Source organism: Macaca thibetana, chromosome 4 (assembly GCF_024542745.1).
Source record: "Macaca thibetana thibetana isolate TM-01 chromosome 4, ASM2454274v1, whole genome shotgun sequence".
NCBI lineage: Eukaryota > Metazoa > Chordata > Mammalia > Primates > Cercopithecidae > Macaca > Macaca thibetana.
Window position 1 is genome coordinate 122920841 of NC_065581.1, and position 27259 is coordinate 122948099.

The 27259-nt window shown below is 35.8% G+C and overlaps 1 protein-coding gene across 1 annotated transcript in view; it reads right to left on the bottom strand.

Annotated features, from left to right (window-relative positions):
* Window positions 1–27259, bottom strand: part of VTA1 (vesicle trafficking 1) — a 726169-nt gene that overhangs the window by 17696 nt on the left and 681214 nt on the right. Inside the window, exons 6-7 of the mRNA XM_050787412.1 lie at window positions 11550–11658; window positions 2791–2967 (exon numbers count right to left, since the gene is read on the bottom strand). Coding sequence (XP_050643369.1) covers window positions 2791–2967; window positions 11550–11658 — 286 coding nt within the window. The remainder of the gene's footprint in view (window positions 1–2790; window positions 2968–11549; window positions 11659–27259) is intronic.

The following is a 27259-nucleotide window of genomic DNA, read 5'->3' on the forward strand; positions in this document are numbered from 1 at the left end:
ACCCCCTTTGCTTTTTTGTGGAAGAACTAAAAACTGCAAATTAGTACATACTATTCTTTTCAGCTATCTTAAGGATTTCCCTTTGATAAAAGTGCATCCTGGACCTTTATATGAGAGAAAATAAATCATTCTTAAAGTGAGTAAGAAGGGAAACATTTGCTATTATTTATACATTAAAAACATTATTTTGTTTTTTATTAGGCAACTATGAACTTCTTTTTTTTTTACCGTTTCAAATATAATAGAAAAAAAATCTGGGGCTAAAAGGAGATTTCAACATCTCAAACCAATCTTAAGGGGAAATATACTATCAGAAAAGTAGGTTTTGAGAGGATTTGAATTCCCTGGAGGAAGGAACATAGAAGGCAGGTGGCCAAAACATGAAGTCAAAAAAACTTGGATTCAAATCCTGGTTCTGTCATTACCGGGTATGTTTGTTTTCTTAGAATAACTGCTTAGTCTCTTGAGAGTTTGTGAATTAAAGACAGTAACATATAATATAGTTGTGCGAGAATAAGTGTGGAAATTAGCTATGATAATCATTTGACTGGTAAGGCTACAAGAGTGTATAAAATATGTTTAGATCTCATTCTATAAAAGTTTTAAGTTTTTTAGTTTTATTCTTCCCACTAAGGAACAAAAGAGAAAACAAGAGGCTCATGCTAGAGTTAACTGGATCAAATTGAACTGTTTATGACAGAAAACTTTCTAATGGAAAACCACCTAATATTTATCTTTATGTCATGACTATTCTAGCCAGGAGATACATTGTGTATTAGTTTGAACATATAAGACTACCAATACTGTATCGTTTTTGTTACACAAAACTAACAATTTCATATGGATCAATCTACTATAGCCTCCTACTAAAAGTGTTTTCTCTTTCGTATACTCATAGAGTTTACCTATATATAAAATATACATTGATATGCCTATGCCACAACTCTGCCTGGAGATATACTGTCTAAAACAAAACTTTTTGGACAGTCTTTCTATAAGGTTAATATCCTACCCCCAGTTGTGATACTTCTCTTGATTTGCACAATAATTTTAAGTGATCATTAACTTGCCATTAAATACCTTGTCTCTCCTTGGCACAGAAACAGGAAGGAAGAGGAAAAAAAAGAGGGAAAGGAGGCTAATTTGCTGAACACTGATTTTGTGATAGGCCTACTACTAGTCCATTTTTATAGTTTTTCCCTTTTAATAATTAAAATAACCATGAGAAGTATGATTAATTTCATATTCGAAAGAGGAAAAATTAAGGTCATGAGAAGTTAAATATCAGCTGAGTTTATGCTTTAGCATGGGGTAGAAACAAATAACCAATATGATTTGCCTCCTAAATGCATTTTATTTCCTCTTGGCTCCTCTATAGAATGCTTGTGTCTGGGACTCTTGATCAGATTTAAACCTTCAAGTATAATTTGAACAGTATTTATCTAAGGCAAAGAGATCTAAGTAGCTGGTTTCACTTACATTATTCTACACTGGAAATAACGAATATTTCTAAACATAACAAAATACTTAATAGTGTTCCAAGAAATTTTACTTCCAAAATAAATGCAAATAGGTTTGTCTAATAATGTCATCACACAGGCCATAAAATATTGAAATGTCAGGGTAAAATATGCTGAATGAAGACACAAAAAGAGATCAGTGCTAAAATTATCATTTCATCAATAATCTTAAAGAAAATGTTAGCAATATTTTTGCAGATAATATAAACTTGAAAGTTTAAAATAGGAGGAAAGACACTAATCATACTTGATGTTACGATGGTCAAAATAGAAAACTTGCATATAATGTAATTCACGTAAAATAACTTACAAGGTTTGGGTAAAATAAGGCTGACAAATGAAGTCAATAAAGTAACAGTGTGTTGCATAATAGGAACAGTAGAAATCAGGGCTCGAAGGATGACTATCATTCCATTCATTAAGTATTTTAAAGCATTTATATAGTTTAGACCATAAGTCACCTGGGATAAAAGTAAATTTTTAAGAAAAGTTTCTGAAAAAATTAAATGTAAAATTTAAATTATAGTTGCAAGTGTCCTACTTGGAGATAAAGGTGACACTTTGTCAACAATGCAATTAAAGGGAAGAGTAACTGAAATTTTGTCAAAGTGTCTTTACTGACCCTGACTTAACTACTGAGGACTAATTTTGTCAGATTTTTAAAAATAAAAACATACACATACAGCACTGATTTATTCAAAGATAGGTCTCTCTTTCCTGTTAGTTTTTTAAAGTGTCACATTTGTAAGGTTAAAAAAAAAAATAACTCAAATCCCTCCTTTCACTTGTCTTATGATTTCATTGTTACTGAGATTTTATGCCTTAAAGCCTACTCCCTATCATGGGCAGAGGCATAGTCCCAAGGGAATGAAACAAACCTAGGTATCACAGTGAGACCCTAACTGACACATCCTATAATCAACCCCACTCACCTCTGAGCCATTCTAAAACAACAGTGAGGGGAAAAGAAAGGGAAGAGAAGAAAAAGAAAAACAGCATATATATGAAAAGCATAGAAACTAATCTTATTAATAAAATATAAGGTTAATAGCAATCAATGCACATAATACTTGTCATTTCTCAAATAACTAGAACACAACTTTTATTAAAACTTTAATTAAAATAATTTAATGTTTCTTGTGGGTTCAAATGGAATTCAAGGAACTTGTCATGTTTCACGACCATCATTATGAGGCACATATATGATAAGAAATGCAGTTCTTATTTATAAAAGGGGAATTAAATAAATCATTCAGTTATAGTTTCCTACCTGTGCTATGAGGCACTTCTGCTGGTGTATTAGCTGGAGCGTGTGCACCCGGAGGAATCTGTATTCCAGTATAGTTGCCTGACGGCATGTTGCTTGGGTCATAAGTTGAAGATGATGATGGCTGAGTTGGCTGAGTGGGCAGAGAGGCTGCTCCAGCATCTTCATTTTCTTCAACATCTATCAGATCACATATACACAATGTTACACTAGGTATTTTGAAATACAAATGCTAAGTATTCTTATTTCACTATACACATGACAAATGGAATCTTTAAATGCAATTCTATTTAATGCAGTGGAGAAGCAGGCTCTCTATTCTTAAAACAATATTTTTAATTTTATTTTCTTAAAAAATGTAAACGCACCTGACAATATGATTATCACTTCTTTCAGGTTAATATTTTCTAATTCTATAAAATCTCTGCATATAGTGTGTGTGCATGTGTATATATATGTTTATATATATATACACAAACATATATATATATATATATTTTTGAGACGGAGTCTTGCTCTGTTGCCCAGGCTGGAGTGCAGTGGCATGATCTGAGCTCACTGCAAGCTCCACCTCCTGGGTTCACATCATTCTCCTGCCTCAGGCTCCTAAGTAGCTGGGACTACAGGGGCCCACCACCACGCCCAGCTATTTTTTTTTTTTGTATTTTTAGTAGAGACAGGCTTTCACCGTGTTAGCCAGGATGGTCTCGATCTCCGGACCTCGTGATCTGCTTGCCTCGGCCTCCCAAAGTGCTGGGATTAAAGGTGTGAGCCACCGCGCCTGACCTATATTTTTCTTTAAAATAAACTTTCTTTAAACTTATGAAGACTCAAGGATATTTCTGGCAAAACATGTCACATTTATGCTATCCAATAAGAACTCCATTTTCTGACAGCTGACTTTTACTTAAGATTTACTGTGTAGTAGCTACTAAATGATTGTGAGTTGTTCAATGCATTTAGCTAATAAACAAAAACAGGAATAAAATTTTGCATTTAGCTATGTAGAAAGAAATGAGATATTTCATTTTGAAAAGTCCTGAAATGTAAACTTTTAAAATATACTGTATCATGAGCCGAATTTGAAAACTACCTTGAAAAATTGAACTTTGAGTATGAAATGACAATCAGTCACTATTGGTAATCATAATAACTTTAAATAAAAGCAAGCTAGAGCTACAGGTTCATCAAAGAGAACAGATCTTATTGTTTCCTACCACATCTTTAAATAACTTTTTTGTCTGATTATAAACAGGTTATTTAATGTAGTTAATTTCGAATAGGAAAAAAAGTTAAATTTACTTACTAATCTGAGATGAGCATTTTATCAAGCAGCCTTGTGGATGTATTTATACTTTACACACATTAACATGACTCTCCCCAATACTGGAGAACTCTAACATTTATACATTCTGAGAAAGAAAAAAGCTCCACAACATAAAAGCACTAGAGCACGACCAAAAGTTGGTAGAAACGAGAGTAAGGGTAAGAGGAAATCTTACCAGGTAACATTTGATTTTATGTGGCTTTTCATCTGAGGGCACTCAATAGTCTACACAAAAGAAAGAGTTGCCAAGAAGTGAGCCATGAAATGTTTGTATGAATCCCAACTAAATACCTACAAGTTCCTGAATTATGCACACTCAGGTAAGACTCTAGGGGGCCCTGGAGAAAAGCAACAACTTACAGCTGAAAGTGGGGGACAAAGTTTGAGTTCTGGCAAGTCAATGGTCTGCTTGAACAAGAATCAAGACTTTGCAGAGAAAGACAACAGGCTGCAGAGGAGCTTCAACATGTTATCAACAATAGAAGTTATTAAAAATTAGGGAAGAAAAGGAAAATGTAAAAAAAGGAGTCTACAAAAAAGACCTCAAAATGACCCTGATACTGAAATCAGCAGAAAAGCACTTTAAAGCAACTATGATAAATTTGTTCAAGGCCATAAAGAAAAACACAGACATAACAAATGAAAGAGAAAAAACTAACCGGAGGGGGGAAAAATTGTAAGAGGAGAAAAAAAACAGATGGGATTAACAGAAAGGAAATGGCAAAATAAGTTTAAATCTAGCTATAGCAATTACATCAAATGTAAATGAACTAAACACTATTTCTCACACAGGGGCTGAGAGTCAATAAAAAAGTGCCTTTATGCTTTTTGCAGGAAAAGTACTTTAAAACACAAAGACCTAGATTTGTTTAAACTAAAAGGATGAAAATTGACATACCATGCGAATATCCAGTAGACAAAAGCTGGTGACTAATTTTAATAATAAACAAACAGAATCAATGACAAGGAATATTAGCTGAGATAAAAAGGACCATTTGATAATGATAAAAAAGTCACATAAATATCAAGCTGACAAAAGCTGGAGTGGCAAACTTTAAAATGAGGACAAACAGAATTAATAACCTCGAATATCAGCAAGATATAGTGGGATGTTCCATAATAATAAAAAGGTTAGTTCATAAAAAATAACTATAAAAGTACATGTGCCTAATATAATAACAGAGTCTGAAAATGAAACGAATTGACAGAACTAGTAAAACCACTATAGTTGGAGACTTAACACAGAACATCATAACCAATAACTGCAGAATACATTCTTTTCAACTGCACATAGGACATTCACCAAGACAGATCATATGCTGGGCCATAAAATAAATCTTGGTAAACTACAAAATACCGAAATCTTTTATAGTATGTTCTCCGACTAAAATGGAACTGAATTAGAAATCAGTAAGATATCTAGAAACACCTCCAACATTCTGAAATTAATATATTTATAAATAATCTATTACTCAAAGAAGAAATCACAAAGAAAACTGTAATTATGGTGAACTGAGTGATACCAAAATTTGCAGGATGTCACTAAAAACCAATGCTTAGAGGGAAACTGATAGATTTAAATTCTTCTATCAGAAAAGAAAGATTTAAAGATCAAAGATCCACATTTCCTCCCTAAGAAGCTAAATAAAACAAAAGCAAATTAAACTCCAAGTGTGGTGCAGGAAAAAATAAAAGGAATAGAAAAGAAAAAAGAAAAAAATTTACTAAGTACTTGTTGAAATAATTAAAAAAAAAATTAAAACATCTCTGTCAAGAGGTTGGGGGGAAAAAAGAGGAAACAGCTATTATGAATATGACAAATGAAGGAGGTGATATCAAATACATCCTACAGACATTAAAAGGATAGTTAAGACAATAAGAAAATATTATGCCAATAAACGGCGCTACCTCAGGGAAATGAACAAACCACTTGAAGATACAAAATACCATAACTCACCCAAAAAGAGATGATCTGAATAGTCCTAAATCTATTGGGAAAATTGAATTCATGGTTAAAAACCCTCCTACAAAGAAAATGCAGGGCCTAAATGGAATAAGCAGTGAATTATATCAAACATTCAAGTAAGAAAAAATACCAATCTTATGCAAACACTTTCAGAAAACAGAAGGGATTACTTTCACCTTGTTTTATGAGGTCAGTGTAACCCTGATACCAAACCTCACAAATACTGAAATGTAGACATACAAATTCTTAATATCAGAATCAAATCCAGTCATATAATACAAGGCCTCATCATGACTAAGCTTACCAATGAGTGCAGGGTTGGTTCAACATTTGAAAAATCAATCAATGTAACTCATATTAACAGAAGAAAAAAAGTCCTATGACAATTTCAATAAGTGCATAAAAAGCACTTGACAAAATTCAATATTTATGACAAAACTTCTCAGCACCCTAGAAATAAAGAAAATTTCTCAGTATTGCATAGGGCAAAAAACCAAACAAAACAATGGACATATTTATTGCCCCTGGCACAATAGGCAGGAAAAAGAAATGAGGATTGGAAAGGAAGAAGCAAAACTGTCTCTCCTTGCAGATGACATAATTATCTACATACAAACTCTCAATTAATTTACAAAGTAATTATGAGAATCAACAGGTAAATTTAGCAAGGTTGCAAGATAAAAGATTATACAAAAATCAATTGTAATTTATATTAGAAGCAAACGATTGGAAAACTAAATTATAAAATTAATTTCATTTACAAGAGAATGAAAGGACACAAAATACTTGAATTTAATGAAAGAAGTACAAAACCTCTACTCCAAAAAATCTAAAATACCGCTGAAAGAAATTACAGAAAGCTTAAATAAATGGAAAGATATATTATGTTCATGTACTGAAAGATAATTAATTCTAAGTTTAATACTAATCATAATCCCAGTAGGCATTTTTTCTAAAAAAGAGAAACTGAAAATCTAATTCTAAAATTTATGTGGACACTCAAAGGACAGAATAGTTAAGATAAAGGAAAAAGAAAAGACTGAGTTACTCAGCAGATGGGTCAGAGTAATACACCCAAATGAGGAACGTGTGGACTCCAAAATCCAAATAGGCCCACTAGGTACCGTACCTCTATTCTTGGTTGTAGGAGTGGCTAGATAGAACAATATCACCTTAGTATGAATATCTTGACATGCCCCATATTACCAGAACTTTAGAAATTTCACTGAGGTTCCTGAATTTTAGTCAAATTGATTTCCCATTCTCTGAGAAGCAAATGTCTTACCACTAAGTCCAGATTAGTTGCTCACTAGGTCCAATCAGCATAATATCATCAATATAATGGACCAGTGTAATATCTTGTGGAAGGGTAAGAAGGCTATTAAGATCCCTGCAAACTAAATTGTGACATAGAGCTGGAGAGTTGATACACCCCAGAGGTAGGACAGTGAAGGTGTACTGGGGCCGTGCCAGCTGAAAGCAAATTGCTTCTAGTGAACCTTACGGACAGCTATGAAGAAAAAGGTCAGATCAACAGCTGTATACTGGGTACCAAAGAATGTTAATTTGCTCAAGTAATGAAACCACAACTGGTGCAGAAGCTGCAACAGGAGTCACATAAAGGAACATAATAAAGAATAACGGGTAATGAATTATAATCACTGAATATAAATTCATGAGCCCATATTGATGTAAATAATTAAATGAATAAACACACACATTTATTTATGTATAGACTGGAAAGTCCATCCTCATGGTAGAGTGCCAACTAATTAAAACAAAAAGAATGATAAATCATCAACCCACGGGGTGAAGTTGCATAAAAAATATAGGATATTTACGTAATATCAAAGTATCTTCCTTAAATTAAATAGCAAAGGGAAAAATAACTTTAATGGGGAATAACTCAGAAGACACCACATTACCCAAGTGATCACTTAACATCACCAATATTTCACCAAAATCGTATACTTCTAATGTAAGGCAGAGAGGACAAAACCTTATTTTGGGCTATTCTGCAAAAAATGCATAGGGTTAAACTAATTATGAGGCATCATCAGACAAGCAAATTGAGGAACAGTTAACAAGTAATTGTACTTTTCAAAAACATCAAGGCAAAGAAACACCGGAAATCCTGAGGAGCTACTCCAGATTAAGGACACTAAAGAGATATGGCACCCAGAGGTGACGTATGATCTATTTGCATGAGGAAGAAAACTACAAAGGGTATTACTGAGTCAACTGCTGAAATCTGAATACAGATGGAGATCAGTTGATACACTGAATAAATACTATACTTCTCAATTTTGGTAAGTACACTGTAGTAAAAAGAATGCCACTATTCTTAGGAAACACAGAAGTATTCAGGAGTAAAAGAGCATATCTCTAAAATACTAACAAAGACTTCTATATATATAATATGGAAAATAAATAAATATATATAGAAAATAAATACATATATAGAAATATATATATATATATATGTCTTGTGAAGCCATAAGTCATTTCTAAGGAGATACAGCTAAAAATCATGACATTAACACCAGATTATGATGCCAAGTTGTATTTTAAAATTTTACACACACACACACACACACACACACACACACACACAATCTATCTATAAAATAACCTCATGTCCTTTCTTGCGTATGTGTGGTAGGGGGAGTGGGGAGAGACAAAAGGGGACAAGGGGTGAGAAAGAGAGAGAGACTATGAATCAATGACAGAATGTTTAATTCGGGATCAAAGGCATATCGGAATTCTTTATATCATTCTGGCAACTTTCCAGTAAATTTGACATTGTATCAAAACAAATTTACCACATAAAATGAGTGGTTTCAATGATCTATTGTTCTTTTTTTATCATTAATTCTACAGATGCTCACCAACATATGATGGTATTATATCCCAATAAACCCACTGTAAGTCAAAAATCTAAGTAAAAAATGCATTTAAAATACCTAACCTACTGAAGATCATAGCTTAGCCTGGCCTACATGAAACATGCTCAGAGTACTTAAATTAGTGCAAAATCATCTAACACAAAGCTTTTATGTAATTTAATAAATACTGTACTGAAAGTGAAAAATGATGACTTTGTAAGGGTTCTCGAAGTACAGTTTCTATTGAATGGATATTGCTTTGCTATCTTCTTAAAGGTGAAAAAGTATACGTTAAACGATAAGTTGAAGCCTGTTTGTAATATCTATTAAAATGTCATGGTGATGTGGTATTCAGCTAGAACTTAATACACAGTACTGTCTTCAAAAGTATATATGCTTTTTCTTTATCTAAGTTAACTAAAGTACAATATCTATTATTTTATACTGGTTTTACTAGAAATTCAATTCCAGAACAATAGAAAATTGGGTTTTTGTGAAATATACTACCTTTTACACTTAAGACTATGATGCAAGAGTTAATCCTAAAACACAACAGAATATAATTCTACACTCAGAAAAAGAAAACAAATCAAAGTCTTAAGCGTTTTCTCACACAAATTCAGATTTAATGACAGTATATCTTGTAGATATATAGGCTATCTTTGAGAAGATATTATTAGATGTTATGGCATTAAGCCCTGATTATGACACCAGGTTATGTTTTAAGTTAATGAGTTGAAAAAGTATGCAGTGAACATATTCTTCTTTATATTGTAGAGGATTTATTATTAATATTCTATAGCTTACAATTTTCTACTATCCAGAAACTCCATCAAATCTGTATGAAAATAACAGAAATGACAACTACCATTTAAGCTGACTTTTGGAAAACAAAAACTATCTACATTTAATAATCTATTTGGTATTATTAATAGTAAGGGCCTACAATAACCATTTCAGAACAAAACAGATCAACGTGATAATCAAAATGCACATTTCCTACTTTCAAAGGCAAAATGTTAAAGAGTTTTTAAAGAAGTCACTGATATTGAAAGAAAGCCCAAAAAACCCCAAATTGACAATTTATTAGGTATTTCAATATACCTAAAATGAAACATCTAAAATAGTCCTGAAAAGTAAAATGGCTAGTTGGTTTCACAAAAAAATGTCTAGGGTGAATTTAAAGACCAGATAATTCCACTGTTCCAAAGCATAGAAAAAGACCAGAAACATTCTGATTATATTTATGAAGTAAGCATAACATCATAACATTGATACCAAAAAGGAAAACTGTAGACCATTTTTAGTTATAAATGTCAATGTAAAAATCCTAAATGATATAGTAGTGAAATGAACCTATCAGTATAATAAAAAAATATATATATATCATCACCAAGTGGGGTTTATTACACAATGTAAAGTTGGTTCAATAATAGGCAATATTTCAATATAATTCATTATAATACTAGATCTAAACAGATTAATCAGATTGGGGTTAGCCAACTATGGCCAGTGGGCTGGTGGCCTGTTATTGTAAATAAAACTTTACTGGAACACAACCACACTCATTTTTTTACATATTATCTATGGCTCCTTCTGTACTATAACAGCAGAGCTAAACAGTTGCAACAAAGACAGTATCATTCATAAACTGAAAATATTTATTATCTGATCCTTTAAGAAAGTTTACTGATGCCTGCATTGGATAATTATCTTCACATATGCCTAAAAGTGTGTAGCAAAATGCAAGGATCGTTTGGAATTTTCTCAGTTCCAAGAACAGTGGTCATTCTCTTTATAACCATCTATTTACTACGTCTAATACATAAAAAACAAGTAAGTGAAAAAAGGTTTCCCTTTTCTATTATACATTAACTGAAAGGCCAAGTAAAATAATAAGACCTTTATTTTTTCATGATTAAAATTTGTAAAACACACTATGTGATGGTAAAATTTTCCTGTACATATTAAGTTTAAAAAAAACCACAGCCAGGTGCAGAACAGCATGTATATTACCAGTTGTATGAAAAACGGGAGCATATATGTTTCTACTCGGTAGTAAACTCATAAAGAATGATCTCTGTAAAGATACACAAAAAACCTAAAAACAATGCTTACTTGAGTTTTGGTAGGATCTGGGAAGATAGGAGATGTGGTAGACAGGAGAAATGCACTTCATATTTTTTATATACTCTATGATTTTTTTCGAACCATGTGAATGTATTACTAACTCCCCAAATAACCTACACAACTCAAAGAGATTTACAAAAACTTATACAATATTCTTTGCAGTTTTAAAACATTTTATAAATTATAAATGGATTGCCTTTCCTATATAACAGGAATGAAATCTGATTAAAACTAGGAGACAGGTAAGTCATTTTGTTGACATGGACAGGTATTACAAGTTTGACCTTTATTTCTATTTCTCACTGTTCCTAAGTTTATGATTTTATACTTAACTTTCATAGATTCTGGGCCTGATGAAAACAAAATTGTATTGTTCTCTCCAAAAACTCTGAATAATCTACTGAATAATTATGATTCTACTAAGTCCTTTTACTCAGAATAAATAAATACATACCATTATCTTCTTCAATTCCAACAGGGCCTGCTTGAGGAGTCTCCCCATTCTTCAAACAATTATGGATGTATGTTGCCTTCCATCTGGCATACTTCCTGTGTTTCACATTCTAAAAGAGAGCATTTTTATATCAACATTGGACTACAGTAAAGAAGTAAAAAGTAAACATTTATGATGATCCATATCATATTTCTGAGATAAAACCTATTTATGCAGATTACAGCTCTGAAAGAAACTGGCAACTCCCACCCTATTGCTAGAATCCACCAAGTATTTAAGGCTTGACAGAATTCATAAAAAGCTATTGTCCTCAAAACACATGCCTAGTTCTCTTTTATCATTTAACATTTCAGAAAGGATATGCAAGGTAAAAACAGGAGTGTCCTTCCAGCAAAATTTGTATCTCTTCTGCACAGGGGAGAAACAGGCTAAAGTAGAATTCTAAGACTAAATATAAAAATAACAATAGATTGAATTATTTTCACTAAAGACAAAAAAAAGACCTGTACAAATCAAGAAAAAAAATTAAGATGATGTAGTGGTTAAAGCAAATGCTAGATTGATAGGTAAACCTGACTTTTTAACTAGTCACCTGCTAGTTAACAGCTCTGAACCTCAGTCACACTGATTCTAAAAAGGGAAAAATAATACCTGATTGGGTTGTAAGAAGAACTGAAAAGATCATGAAAAACCTGTTAGTTGCCTCTTCTATGCCTTAAAACTAATTTTACATGATATGCTAATGTTACAGGATATAAGATTAAAATTTGCTTTAAAAAATATAAAAACCTCTTAGAATTTTGGATGTGCTAGTGATTTTTAGTTTATATTTTCAACTGACCTTTATAGTGGTATCGTTATAACTTGGGAACTTGTCAGAGATGCAGAATCTTCAAGCCCACCCCAGATCTACTGAACCTGATCTACAAGTGCCAGTCTGCACCTGCACTACAAGAACCCCAGGTGCACATTATAGTTTGAGAGCAAAATATGCACATTAGAGTTTGAGAGCGAATGTGGTTTTACTATCTGAAAACAGGCATGGTGGCTCACATCTGTAATCCCAGTACTTTGGGAAGCTGAGGCAGGCAGATCACGAGGTCAGGAGTTCGAGACCAAACTGGCCAACATAGTGAAACCCTGTCTCTACCGAAAATACAAAAATTAGCTGGGTGCGGTGGCAAGCGCCTGTAATCGCAGCTACTCGGGAGGCTGAGGCAGGAGAATCACTTGAACCCGGGAGGCAGAGGTTGTGGTGAGCCAAGACCATGCCACAGCACTTCAGCCTGGGCAACAGAGCAAGAGTCTGTCTCCAAAAAAAAAAAAAAAAAAAGAAATAGAGAGCTAGGCGCAGTGACTCATGCCTGTAATCCGAGCACTCTGGGAGGCCAAGGAGGGTGGATGGCCTGAGCTCAGGAGTTGGAGACCAGCCTGGCCAAAATGGTGAAACCCCATCTCTACAAAAAATACAAAAAATTAGCCGGGCATGGTGGCAGGCACCTGTAATCCCAGCTACTCAAGAAGCTGAGGCACGAGAGTCATGTGAACCCAGGAGGCAGACGTTGCAGTGAGCCAAGACTGCGCCACTGCACCAGCCCGGCTCCGGACCTCCCCCTGGCCAAAAAAAAAAGAAATAGAGTAACCTTCCGCAAAGATCCACTAGGTCATTGATGAGTACAAATGCAGCATGTGGTCCAGATACTTAGTTGAGTATTCTATAATGTGAGTCTCTAGATACTACTAGAGGTAGCTTCTGTACAGAAAACTAAAAAAATTAACCCCTAAATTACTGAATTTGTATCACATTTCCTTCTTATCAAACACTCCTCTTACATATTCAATTAAAAAATCTATACACAGATTCTGATTTTCTTCCAGGTATGACATTTTGCTCCACTTCACAAATGAGCTTTCCAACAGAAGTATCCACATTTAAAGTCTTCACTTCTTTACCATTCAGTTCACTCTGGGGCTGGGGAGGGTGTATTTCTTTTCTGTTTACTTCATATTCTCCAGTAACACAAAAGGTTAGGGAATCTGAATATGCCTGTGTCTTTTACTGGTAGGGAGCCCACATGTGTCAGCCTGTACCTCACTTAAGTTGTCAGTTCATTTGAGGAACTGATCTTGCTAATATCAACTGCCTAGTCCACTCTAGAAAATCCAAGGCACACTTTTTAGGTATCATCTTACCAAACTGCTACGCTCTGTAAATATATTAAAAGCCCTGGACTATGCCAATCTTTGGGAAACATTCTCTATCTCTTGTTTTTGTGACATTCAATTCTCTTGATTTCTTTCCTATCTCCTTTGGCTCCTAATCTTCTAGCTGACCTTCAAGTAATTTTAAATACTCTGTCCTAGCAGAGAGTGCAAAATAGTGGGCGCAATCAATAATAACACATTTAGAATTTTAAATAAGAATTATGTTTTCTATATTCAAATATGGGAAAAGTTACAGAAAGCAAATTTCTAACTTCTCTTTTAAAAATGAAAGATCTGGGCCCACATTTAGTAATAATCACCTGAGCTGATACAGGCAGTTCCCTTCAGATAATGTACATTCATTCATTCTCCCTCTCCCCCATCTCAAGTTCGTACAACATATCAGTTGCCATTTGTTATCTTACAGTGGGCTGTCTTAAGTCATTATACCACCTACCAGATTCATACAAGCATCATGATCCTGCCATCTAGCTTATTATTTTTTTTTTTTTACCTCTTCATATGCCTTCCTATAGCTTTAAGCACTACTGATACATTTATTATTCTTAAATTTATGAATCTAGCCAGAATCTCCTTGGACAAATATCCAACTCACTATGTGACACCAGCACTTGGATGTCTCACATACAATTAAAATTAAAACTGTTCTTTTGATCCCCCTACCACCTTTCCTTTCCTCTGGGAACTTCACTCTCAAGTAAATGGGAGGAGTCATTTTTAACAGTTCTCCCTATGCTTTGCCTCTCTCCCCACTCCCTTACCTAATTTACCAAGAATCCAATTGATTTTCCTTCTGAAACATACCTTGATTTGTCTTCATCTCCCCATTTTCGCTGCAATAGCCCCCTAATTTGTCCCAACTTCCATTCTTGCCCTAGCCCCTACCACATCTTCCTCATCTAATACTCCGAGTTCAGGGATCTTTCTAAAATATAAATCCACTCATATCAATCTTTTCATGTAAAATGCAAAATCAATTCTAAGTTTGGATACAAGGATCTACTCTACCTGATTCTTGATTGTCCAACCTCTTCTCAATGTCCCTATCCCATTCACTGACTACTATCCAGCTATGCATTTTTCTTCTGTTACTACACATGCCACGGCCCATACATCCTGTTTGCCTGTTGTCTTTTTTCTTCCTCACCCAGCTAACTCACTCCTACTCAGCTCATTCCTCATATGCCAGATCAAATGCCACTTCCTAAGAAAGGTTTTCCTGATGTTCCCAATCTAAGGTCAGACTCTCCAGTAATCTTACATCTTTTTTTTAAAACAACATTTATCACAGTTTGTAATTATATAAGGATGCTGACAAAGTGTCCTCTCCAACCCTCAAAACACACACACACACGTTAAAATATAAACTCATTAAAAGAAGAGTCTATCTGTTGTTTATACCAACCACTTGGCTTTGTGACCAGTATGTAGTAGTTGCTCAAGATGCATACACATCTCCAACGTATGACAGCTTAACTGATTCTAACTGATGTTTCTGTGGTAGTACAAGAGATCATTATTTCTGTCGTATGTAAGGGGCTACTGGATTTAGCAAGTTCTGTTACATTTATGATACAGTCAGATAGAATGACTTGAAATTTCCAGTGTTTGTTTTAGGCCTATAGAAACAGCAATAACCTGTGGTTCACCTTTTTCTTCCGTTTTCATTCTTTCAGAGCAAAAAATATATGCTAAAGCACTGACTTTTCCAGATTTTTAATTTTTCAAAATCTTGAGCAATTAGAACTGAAGGGCTACAAATGCTAGATTATTATCAGATTTGAATCTCTATGTTCACATGTCCACTTGAATTCAGTATCTGCAAAATGACATTCTTTTAAAACGTTTATTATTAACCTATGCTCCAGCAATGAAAACTAATGAAGGTAATTAACTACTCTATATTTTTAGTGGTTTAAACTTTCCCTCTTTGGGGGAAAACATAAGATATGTATAGTTAACCTCAACATACTTTTAGGCTCTGAAAAAGTTTGCTATTCATTAAGACCTTTAATTAGCAATACAGGATATATAAAGTAAGTCAATACGTTATTTCTGCCTTTAGGGAGCTAATCATCTGGCTATGGATATGAAATTAAAATACAAAGAACTATTACTATAAAAACACACTTAGTAGGAAGTATTAAACTTGTTTCCTATAGTAAGTACATGGAACAGTTCAGAGAATAAAGAAAAAACAGAATAAGGTAAAGGAAATGATGCTTTAGTTTGGCCATGCAGCATGGGTAAGTTATGAAAAAACTGAAGCGGTAACAAGATTCTGGAGAGAAGGACAAGTACAAGCAAAGGTAGAAATAAGGAAATATTTGGGGAATAAAGATAAAGAAATCAACATGCCATGGATAGAAGACACATATTAAATGCTAGTTGGATAAGATAAATCCAAGAAAAGATTAAAGTATTAGACTGACATCTTTAGAACATCCTACAGGTTATAAAGCATTTCCACACATTTTCCTCTACTTGGTCCTCATCAGAACCTCGAAATTTAAGCAGGTCACATTGTACTCACACTAAGGCTTTGAGACATTATAGGACTGGCTCAATGTAAATACAGTTTAATCTGGCATTCAAGGCCCTCCACATTGTGCACACTCAGTCTTATTTCCATTTCCCTCAATCAAGATTGGATTCCTGTCTTACCTGCATTCTCTTCTGTTATTCTCTCTTATCTAACATGGTTTCCTTTCCGCCCAGTCTCCTTTCCTCCAAGGCTAAGTGCAAATGCTTACTCCCTATGAAGCGCCCTCATTTCCACTAAGTCAACAGTTATTTATTACTTACTCACGTCAGGTACTATGCTAAGTGCTGGGGATCCATGAGATGAATGAGTCAAGCATGAGCTTTACAGTCTAATGTGAAACCAGGCAATAACTGACATTCCTAAATCTGGCACATGTCTTATCTGAAGTCCCATATTTCTTCATCCTTCTTTCTTGGGATTCTATAATCCTATCATTTTAGAGACAAAGAAAGGTCATTACAAAAATAAAGTAATTTACTGAAGGTCATACTGTTTTAGTAGTAAAGTTAGCCACTCATTTGGGTCTATCTTGGTAAACTACAATTACCACACTGCAATTTGCAACTCAGATTAAAATATATGAAATAATAGAAAATAAGCCTTAAAGGTCAGCTACTTAGTGTTTATCAAGGTAGAATGTACCTTTTGGTAGTTACAAAGAAAACGATTTTAAAAGTAGATGAATAAATTGCTAAGGAAAGTTTAAACTGCCTTCTTTGAGGGTCTTTAAAATTGGGCCAAATTTTTTTCTATCTGAAATAATTTAATCCTGTCTAAAGACTTAGTGGAAAAGTTGTAATGACTTTGGAAGGTTCTTTCAGTCCTAATATCTAAGTATTAGCAGTGTAGAGAAGTTTAAAACAATTTGGGTTTCTGCATTAGTAAGCGAAATTTAAGAAACTAAGTTGAAAAAGGTTCATTTTAGTAAAGCAACTTAACTTTTTATTTCATACTGTTTCCAAAACATCCCTATTCCTAGAAACTGATGCATATACTATTTAGCAGAAATTTCTGGCAGTTGTAACTCCACTAATTCACTTTTCAATGTTGTTTTATTTAAAATAAAGGATGTAAAGGATGCTGGATACTAAACAATATTTTTAAAGGAAACTTTCAAGATGTATTTTTGAAATTCATTAACTCCTTTTTGCTGATTAGACATCCTTTCTAAGAAACAGGAACTGCAAAAAGAACTTTTACTTTTGTCCTTGGCCTCTAAGTTCCTGTTTTGTTACTGGATTGATGAGAATCACTGACAACTGCAAATTCTGGCCACTTAAGAATTACCATGAATTTTCATTTAATTTTTAAATCACTTGCTACACTGAAGCATGACTGGTTAGAGAACAGCAACTGCAGGCTGGAGCAGGAATTTTTAAACTTAGTACCTTTAAGAATCACAAGAGTGTAATAATAAATTCCTGGCTAGAACGATGAAAAATTTGATATAAATTATTCTCCATTAGCATACCAAAAAGTCACCTTGAAAGACAAAGTTTTATACTAGCTGTCTCTATCTAATTCTTCCTCTTTGATTTTATATTGAACCCATCCTAGGCAAGTTTTTAATCCCCACTACTCACTGCAACAGTTTTCGTCAAGGTTACAGATTACTTCTATATTCCTATTAGGTTGGTATGAAAGTAATTGTGGTTTTTGCCACCTAAATTCAAGGCTTACATGCCATCTTCCTTGACCCCTATCAGCATGAACAGGTGATTATTTCCCACCCCATTCCTTGATGCCCCACTTCACACTTGCTTTCCTGGTTATCAAGACCTCCTAGTTTTCCTTCTCCCTTGCTGTGTTCCTTCAGTCCTTTATACTGGTTCTTTTTCATGTCCCAGTGTCAGGAGTTCCTCAGGCTTCAGCTCTTGGATTCCTTGTCTCCTCTTTCTACACTTGATGATCTCATGCAGTCTAATAAATATACCACCTTTAAATATCATGAGGTGTATTTGCTAACTTCCAAATTTATATATTCTGTTCAGACTTCTCTAAACCTTTGGATTTTGTATAAGTACATATCCAATTCCACATTTCTCCTGTGTATTTGATAAGTTTAAAACCAACTCCTGATTTTCCCCCACAAGTCTATAAATGGCTAAAGTGGTTAAGAATGATCTTACAGTTGTCAGGTCCAACTCTTGGGAGTCATTTTTGAGTTCTCTGTATCTTTTACAGTTTGCCAATGAATCTGTTATATTTTGTCAGCTCTACATTCAAAATACATCCAGAATCCAACCACTACTCACCATGTCTTCCTCTGAAAACTCTGATCCTAGCAAGATCTTTTACCTTGATTATTTAATAATGTACTAATGAGTTTGCCTTTTCCAATCTTGTCCATTACAGAAAGGAAAAATACTTTAAAAATACAAGTCAAAATTTATCAATTCTCTGTTTGAATCCTCCCCCCCCAACACCCTCATCCTCATTTCCTATCCTATCACTCCTTCTCATTCTGGATTCTGCCACATTGTTCTCCTTGTTATTTCTTGAACAAGAATAGGTAGCTTGTACTGTAGTCTCAAAAATGTAGCACTTTATCTTGCCTCTTCCTGGAACACTCCCCAAATTACATGCAAAAATGCAATACACATTAGCCTGAGAATCCACAGCTTTCATAACACTTTCAAAGTAGTCAGTGATAACAATGGGATTAATAATCTCTAACTTTGTGGCAACATCACAAATACATTTATACTCTTAGTCCCTCAACCTCCTAAGTTATTATATAAACAAGACTTCCACATAACTCCGAGAACACTGAGAAGTGGTATAATGAGAAATGCTTGAAAAACACATATTAAACAAATGTATTATCAAAATGATTCAGATACTGAAATATTTATAGTCACAGATTACATGTATTTCCTGATATTTATTCAACATTTTAATCCCTTTATATTTTTCAAAGCAACTATAATGTCATCAAACAAGTTTTTAAAAAGGAGAGCAAAACTATACCCTCAAAATCAAAACTATAACTTAATATACAAATAAATATAACTCCTCTATTTTTAAAATATCATAACATTGGAATATACGTTCCAAGTAAACAAAAGATTTCCAAACAAGGTATGGTCGGTAACTGTTTAATACTTAATCTACTGGGGTAAGACAAGAAACCAATGTTAATTATTTTTTGAAAAAAAAAATTATATATAGTTTTCATCAAACTTACAGGAAGTTTTAAAAATAGGACAACATACTCCCACGTCTTCTACTCAGATTCTCCAACTATTTAATTTTTGTTTTATTCATTTACTTCTATATATAAATGTATATATAAAAAAAATATATATATATATACATATAAATATAAAAAGTGTGTCGGGCCAGGCACGGTGGCTCACGCCTGTAATCCCAGCACTTTGGGAGGCTGAGGCGGGTGGATCATAAGGTCAGGAGACTGAGACTGACCTTATGATCCTGGCTAACAGAGTGAAACCCCATCCCTACTAAAAACACAAAAAATTAGCTGGGTGTGGTGGGGGGCGCCTATAGTCCCAGTTACTCAGGAGGCTAATGCAGGAGAATGGCATGAACCCGGGAGGCAGAACATTCAGTGAGCTGAGATCACGCCACTGCACTCTAGCCTGGGTGACACAGCGAGACTCCGTCTCAAAAAAAAAAAAAAAAAAAAAAAAAAGCTTGTGTGTCTGTATGTATCTATTTTTTTTCTGTATCATTTAAGGGTAAATAGAAGACACTGTGTCCCCTTTCCCTTTCATTGCACTTTCCAAAATCTAGGACAATCTCAAAAATCAGAAAATTTAATATTTCAACAACACTACTGTCTGATCCACAGTCCCAAGAAATTTTGTCAATTGTCCCAATCATGTCCTTCGTAGTTATTTTCCCTCCAGGCCCAGATCTAATCTAAGGAGAATGATTAGTATTCCTTGAACTTACTTTTTTTTGTTTTTTAAACAACACAAATTTATTATCTTACAGTTCAGTAGGTCTGCTACACATCTCATCAGAATAAAATAAAGCTTTCAGCAGTCTGTAGCCCTTCTGGAGGCTCAATAGGAGAACCACTTCCTGCTCATTCAGGTCATCATATGGTTGTAGGACTAAGGTGCCTGTTTTCTTTCATTTATTTATTTATTTTATTTTTATTATACTTTAAGTTCTAGGGTACATGTGCACAACATGCAGGTTTGTTACATATGTATATATGTGCCATGTTGGTGTGCTGCACCCATTAACTCATCATTTACATTAGGTATATCTCCCAATGCTATCCCTCCCACTGCCCTCACCCCCCTACAGGCCCTGGTGTGTGATGTTCCTCTTCCTGTGTCCAGGTGTTCTCACTGTTCAATTCCCACCTATGAGTGAGAACATGCAGTGTTTGGTTTTCTGTTCTAGCGATAGAACAGAAACATCATTTGCTAAGAATGATGGTTTCCAGTTTCAAACATGTCCCTACAAAGGACCCAAACTCATCCTTTTCTATGGCTGCATAGCATTCCATGGTGTATATGTGCCACATTTTCTTAATCCAGACTGTCATTGATGGACATTTGGGTTGGTTCCAAGTCTTTGCTATTGTGAATAGCGCTGCAATAAACATACGTGTGCATGTGTCTTTATAGCAGTATGATTTATAATCCTTTGGGTATATACCCAGTAATGGGATGGCTGGGTCAAATGGTATTCCTAGTTCTAGATCCTTGAGGAATCGCCACACTGTCTTCCACAATGGTTAAACTAGTTTACAGTCCCACCAACAGTGTAAAAGTGTTCCTATTTCTCCACATCCTCTCCAGCACCTGTTGTTTCCTGACTTTTTAATGATCACCATTCTAACTGGTGTGAGATGGTATCTCATTGTGGTTTTGATCTGCATTTCTCTGATGGCCACGGATGATGAGCATTTTTTCATATGTCTGTTGGATACATAAATGTCTTGAGAATTGTCTGCTCATATCCTTTGTCCACTTTTTGATGGGGTTTTTTCTTGTAAATTTGTTTGAGTTCTTTGCAGGTTCTGGATAATAGCCCTTTGTCAGATAAGTAGCTTGCAAAGGTTTTCTCCCATTTTGTAGGTTGCCCGTTCACTCTGATGGTAGTTTCCTTTGCTGTGCAGAAGCTCTTCAGTTTAATTAGATCCCATTTGTCAATTTTGGTTTTTGTTGACATGGCTTTTGATGTTTTAGACATGAAGTCCTTGCCCATGCCTATGTCCTAAGTGGTACTGCCTGGGTTTTCTTCTAGGGTTTTTATGGTTTTAGGTCTAACATTTAAGTCTCTAATCCATCTTGAATTAATTTTTGTATAAGGTGTAAGAAAGGGATCCAGTTTCAGCTTTCTCCATATGGCTAGCCAGTTTTCCCAGCACCATTTACCAAATAAGGAATTCTTTCCCCATTTCTTGTTTTTGTCAGGTTTGTCAAAGATCAGATGGTTGTAGATGTGTGGTATTATTTCTGAGGGCTCTGTTCTGTTCCACAGGTCTACATCTCTGTTTTGGTACCACGCTGTTTTGGTTACTATAGCCTAGTAGTACAGTTTGAAATCAGGTAGCGTGATGCCTCCAGTTTTATTCTTTTGGCTTAGGATTGTCTTGGCAATGGGGGCTCTTTTTTCGTTCCATATGAACTTTAAAGTAGTTTTTTTCCCCCAATTCTGTGAAGAAAGTCATTGGTAGCTTAATGAGGGTGGCATTGAATCTATAAATTACCTTGGGCGGTATGGCCATTTTCACAATATTGATTCTTCCTATCCATGAGCATGGTATGTTCCTCCATTTGTTTGTGTCCTCTTTTATTTCGTTGAGCATTGGTTTGTAGTTCTCCTTGAAGAGGTCCTGCACATCCCTTGTAAGTTGGATTCCTAGGTATTTTATTCTCTTTGAAGCAATTGTGAATGGGAGTTCACTCATGATTTGGCTGTTTATCTGTTACTGGTGTATAAGAATGTTTGTGATTTTTCCACATTGATTTTGTATCCTGAGACTTTACTGAAGTTGCTTATCAGCTCAGGGAGATTTCGGGCTGAGACGATGGGGTTTTCTAAATATACAACCATGTCACCTGCAAACAGGGACAATTTGACTTCCTCTTTTCCTAACTGAATACCCCTCATTTCTTTCTCCTGCCTGATTGCCCTGGCCAGAACTTCCAACACTATGCTGAATAGGAGTGCTGAGAGAGGGCATTCCTGTCTTGTGCCAGTTTTCAAAGGGAATTTTTCCAGTTTTTGCCCATTCACTATGATATTGGCTGTGGGTTTGTCATAAATAGCTCTTATTATTTTGAGATATGTTCCATCAATACCGAATTTATTGAGAGTTTTTAGCATGAAGGGCCGTTGAATTTTGTCAAAGGCCTTTTCTACATCTATTGAGATAATTATGTGGTTTTTGAATTTTGTTTGGTTTATATGCTGGATTACATTAATTGATTTGCATATGTTGAACCAGTCTTGCATCCCAGGGATGAAGCCCACTTGATCATGGTGGATAAGCTTTTTGATGTGCTGCTGGATTCGGTCTGCCAGTACTTTATTGAGGATTTTTGCATCCACGTTCATTGGGGATATTGGTCTAAAATTCTTTTTTTGTTGTGTCTCTGCCAGGCTTTGGTATCAGGATGATTTTGGCCTCATAAAATGAGTTAGGGAGGAATCCCTCTTTTTCTATTGATTGGAATAGTTTCAGAAGGAATGGTATCAGCTCCTCCTTGTACCTCTGGTAGAATTTGTCTGTGAATCTGTCTGGTCCTGGACTATTTTTGGTTGGTAGGCTAATAATTATTGTCTCAATTTCAGAGCCTGTTATTGGTCTATTCAGGGATTCAACTTCTTCCTGGTTTGGTCTTGGCAGAGCATATGTGTCCAAGAATTTATCCATTTCTTCTAGGTTTTCTTGTTTATTTGCGTAGAGTTGTTTATAGTATTCTCTGATGGTAGTTTGTATTTCTGTGGGGTCAGTGATGGTATCCCCTTTATCATTTTTTATTGCATCTATTTGATGCTTCTCTCTTTTCTTTTCTATTTGTCTTGCCAGTGGTCTACAAATTTTGTTGATCTTTTCAGAAAACCGGCTCCTGGATTCATTGATTTTTTGAAGGGTTTTTGTGTCTCTATCTCCTTCAGTTCTGTTCTGATCTTAGTTATTTCTTGCCTTCTGCTAGCTTTTGAATGTGTTTGCTCTTGCCTCTCTAGTTCTTTTAATTGTCATGTTAGGGTGTCAATTTTAGATCTTTCCTGCTTTCTCTTGTGGGCATTTAGTGCTATAAATTTCCCTCTACACACTGCTTTAAATGTGTCCCAGAGATTCTGGTATGTTGTATCTTTGTTCTCATTGGTTTCAAAGAACATCTTTATTTCTGCCTTCATTTCATTATATACCCAGTAGTCATTCAGGAGCAGGTTGTTGAGTTTCCATGTAGTTGGACGGTTGTGACAGAGTTTCTTAGTCCTGAGTTCTAGTTTGATTGCACTGTGGTCTGAGAGACAGTTTGTTATCATTTCTGTTCTTTTACATTTGCTGAGGAGTGCTTTACTTCCAACTATGTGGTCAATTTTGGAATAAGTGCAATGTGGTGCTAAGAAGAATGTATATTCTGTTGATTTGGGGTGGAGAGTTCTGTAGATGTCTATTAGGTCCGCTTGGTGCAGAGCTGAGTTCAATTCCTGGGTATCCTTGTTAACTTCCTGTCTTGTTGATCTGTCTAATGGTGACAGTGGGGTGTTAAAGTCTCCCATTAGTATTGTGTGGGAGTCTAAGTCTCTTTGTAAGTCTCTAAGGACTTGCTTTATGAATCTGGGTGCTGCTGTATTGGGTGCATATATATTTAGGATATATCATTAGCTCTTCTTGTTGAATTGATCCTTTTACCATTATGTAATGGCCTTCTTTGTCTCTTTTGATCTTTGTTGGTTTAAAGTCTGTTTTATCAGAGACTAGGCTTGCAACTCTTGCCTTTTTTTTGTTTTCCATTTGCTTGGTAGATCTTCCTCCATCACTTTGTGAGTCTCTGCACGTGAGATGGGTCTCCTGAATAAAGCACACTGATTGGTCTTGACTCTTTATCCAATTTGCCAGTCTGTGTCTTCTAATTGGAGCATTTAACCCATTTACATATAAGGTTAACATTGTTATGTGCAAATCTGATCCTGTCATTATGATGTTAGCTTGTTATTTTGCTTGTTAGTTGATGCAGTTTCTTCCTAGCATCAATGGTCTTTACATTTTGGCATGTTTTTGCAGTGGCTGATAGCAGTTGTTTCTTTCCATGTTTAGTGCTTCCTTTCCATGTTTAGTGCTTCCTTCAGGAGCTCTTGCAGGGCAGGCCTTGTGGTGACAAAATCTCTCAGCATTTGCTTGTCTGTAAAGGATTTTGTTTCTCCTTCACTCACGAAACTTAGTTTGGCTCTATATGAAATTCTGGTTTGAAAATTCTTTTCTTTAAGAATGCTGAATCTCTTCTGGCTTGTAGAGTTTCTGCAGAGAGATCTGCTGTCAGTTTGATGGGGTTCCCTTTGTAGGTAACCCGACCTTTCTCTCTGGCTGCCCTTAGCCTTTTTCCCTTCGTTTCAACTTTGGTGAATCTGACAATTATGTGTCTTGGAATTGCTCTTCTCAAGGAGTATCTTTGTGGCATTCTCTGTATTTCCTGAATTTGAATGTTGGCCTGCCTTGCTAGGTTGGGAAAGTTCTCCTGGATAATATCCTGCAGAGTGTTTTCCAGCTTGGTTCCACTCTCGCCGTCACTTTCAGGTACACCAATCAGACGTAGATTCAGTCTTTTCACACAGTCCGATATTTCTTGGAGGCTTTGTTCATTTATTTTTACTCTTTTTTCTCTAAACTTCTCTTGCTTCATTTCATTCATTTGATCTTCAATCACTGACACTCTTTCTTCCAGTTGATCGAATTGGTTACTGGAGCTCGTGCATTTGTCATGTAGTTCTCGTACCACGGTTTTCAGCTCTATCAGGTCATTTAAGGACTTCTCTCTACATTGGTTATTCTAGTTAGCCATTCGTCTAATCTTCTTTTAAGGTTTTTAGCTTCTTTGCGATGGGTTCGAACTTCTCCTTTAGCTTGGAGAAGTTTGATCGTCTGAAAGCTTCTTCTCTCAACTCCTCAAACTCATTCTCCGTCCAGCTTTGTTCCGTTGCTGGTTAGGAGCCACGTTCCTTTGGAGGGAGAGAGGTGCTCTGATTTTTAGAATTTTCAGCTTTTCTGCTCTGCTTTTTCCCCTTCTTTGTGGTTTTATCTATGTTTGGTCTTTGATGATGGTGACATACAGATGGGGTTTTGGTGTGGATGTCCTTTCTGTTTGCTAGTTTTCCTTCTAACAGTCAGGACCCTCAGCTGCAGGTCTGTTGGAGTTTGCTGGAGGTCCACTCCAGACCCTGTTTGCCTGGGTATCAGCAGCAGAGGCTGCAGAAGAGTGAATATTGCTGCCTGATTGTTCCTCTGGAAGCTTCGTCTCAGAGGGGTACCCAGTCGTGTGAGGTGTCAGTCTGCCCCTACTGGGGGGTGCCTCCCAGTTAGGCTACTTGGGAGTCAGGGACCCACTTGAGGAGGCAGTCTGTCCGTTCTCAGATCTCGAACTCCATGCTGGAAAAGCCACTACTCTCTTCAAAGCCGACAGACAGGGACATTTAAATCTGCAAAGGTTTCTGCTGCATTTTGTTTGGCTATGCCCTGTCCCTAGAGGTGGAGTCTACAGAGGCAGGCAGGCCTCCTTGAGCTGCGGTGGGCCCCACCCAGTTCGAGCTTCCTGGCTGCTTTGTTTACCTACTCAAGCCTCAGCAATGGTGGGCGCCCCTCCCCCAGCCTCGCTGCTGCCTTGCAGTTAGATCTCAGACTGCTGTGCTAGTAATGAGGAAGGCCCCATGGGTGTGGGACCCTCCAAGCCAGGCGTGGAATATAATCTCCTGGTGTGCCGTTTGCTAAGACCCTTGGAAAAGTGCAGAATTAGGGTGGGAGTAATCCGATTTTCCAGGTGCTGTGTGTCACGGTTTCCCTTGGCCAGGAAAGGGAATTCCCTTACCCCTTGCACTTCCCGGGAGAGGCGATGCCTTGCCCTGCTTCAGCTCTCACTCGGTGGGCTGCACCTAACATCCTGCACCCACTGTCTGACACACCCCAGTGAGATGAACCTGGTACCTCAGTTGCAGAAATCACTCGTCTTCTGTTTTGCTCATGCCAGGAGCTGTAGCCTGTAGCTGTTCCTATTCGGCTATCTTGGAACCACCTCAACCATGACTTTTTAAAAAATACCAACCAAGCTGTAAAATGTCTATTGATTTGTCTGATGTCACCTCATGATTAGGTTTGGGTTATACATTTTTGGTAGCATTATCACTGAAGCGATATTTATCTTTTTCAGATCATCTTATTAGGATGCACATGATGTGGGTTGTGCCAACATCAGTGGTGTTAGGTTTAATGACTTGGCCTAAAGAGGTGACAAGTTTTCTCATTATTGAATTACTATTTTCCTCTGAAAGAAATAAGCGATTTGGTAAGATATTCATAGACATGTAAATTTACTTCTTATCAAACTTTCCACCTACTACTTTTAAAGCTCACTAATAATTTTCTAATTTTATCATTATTTGTACATTTATAGTTAGAATCCTATGAAAAAGAGCCTTCTCTGCTCTTTTATTATTTATTCATTTATTTATTTCTTCGTATGTATCAGTATGGACCCATACAGATTCTTTATTCAATGAGTTATCACTCATTACTATCATTCTAATTTTTATGCTCAAACTGTCCCTGGCTTGGACAATGGGAACCCTTTCAAGTTGGCTTCTGGGTCCTATGATTATGATAACACTTTCCTACTTTCTGTCACAAGAAGGTCCGGCCTTATCTATAGCTTTCCTGGACTCAGTCCTAGATTAAGCACTTGCTGTGAAAGTCCTGGTTCCTTATGCAGAATAAAATTAGAATAGAAAA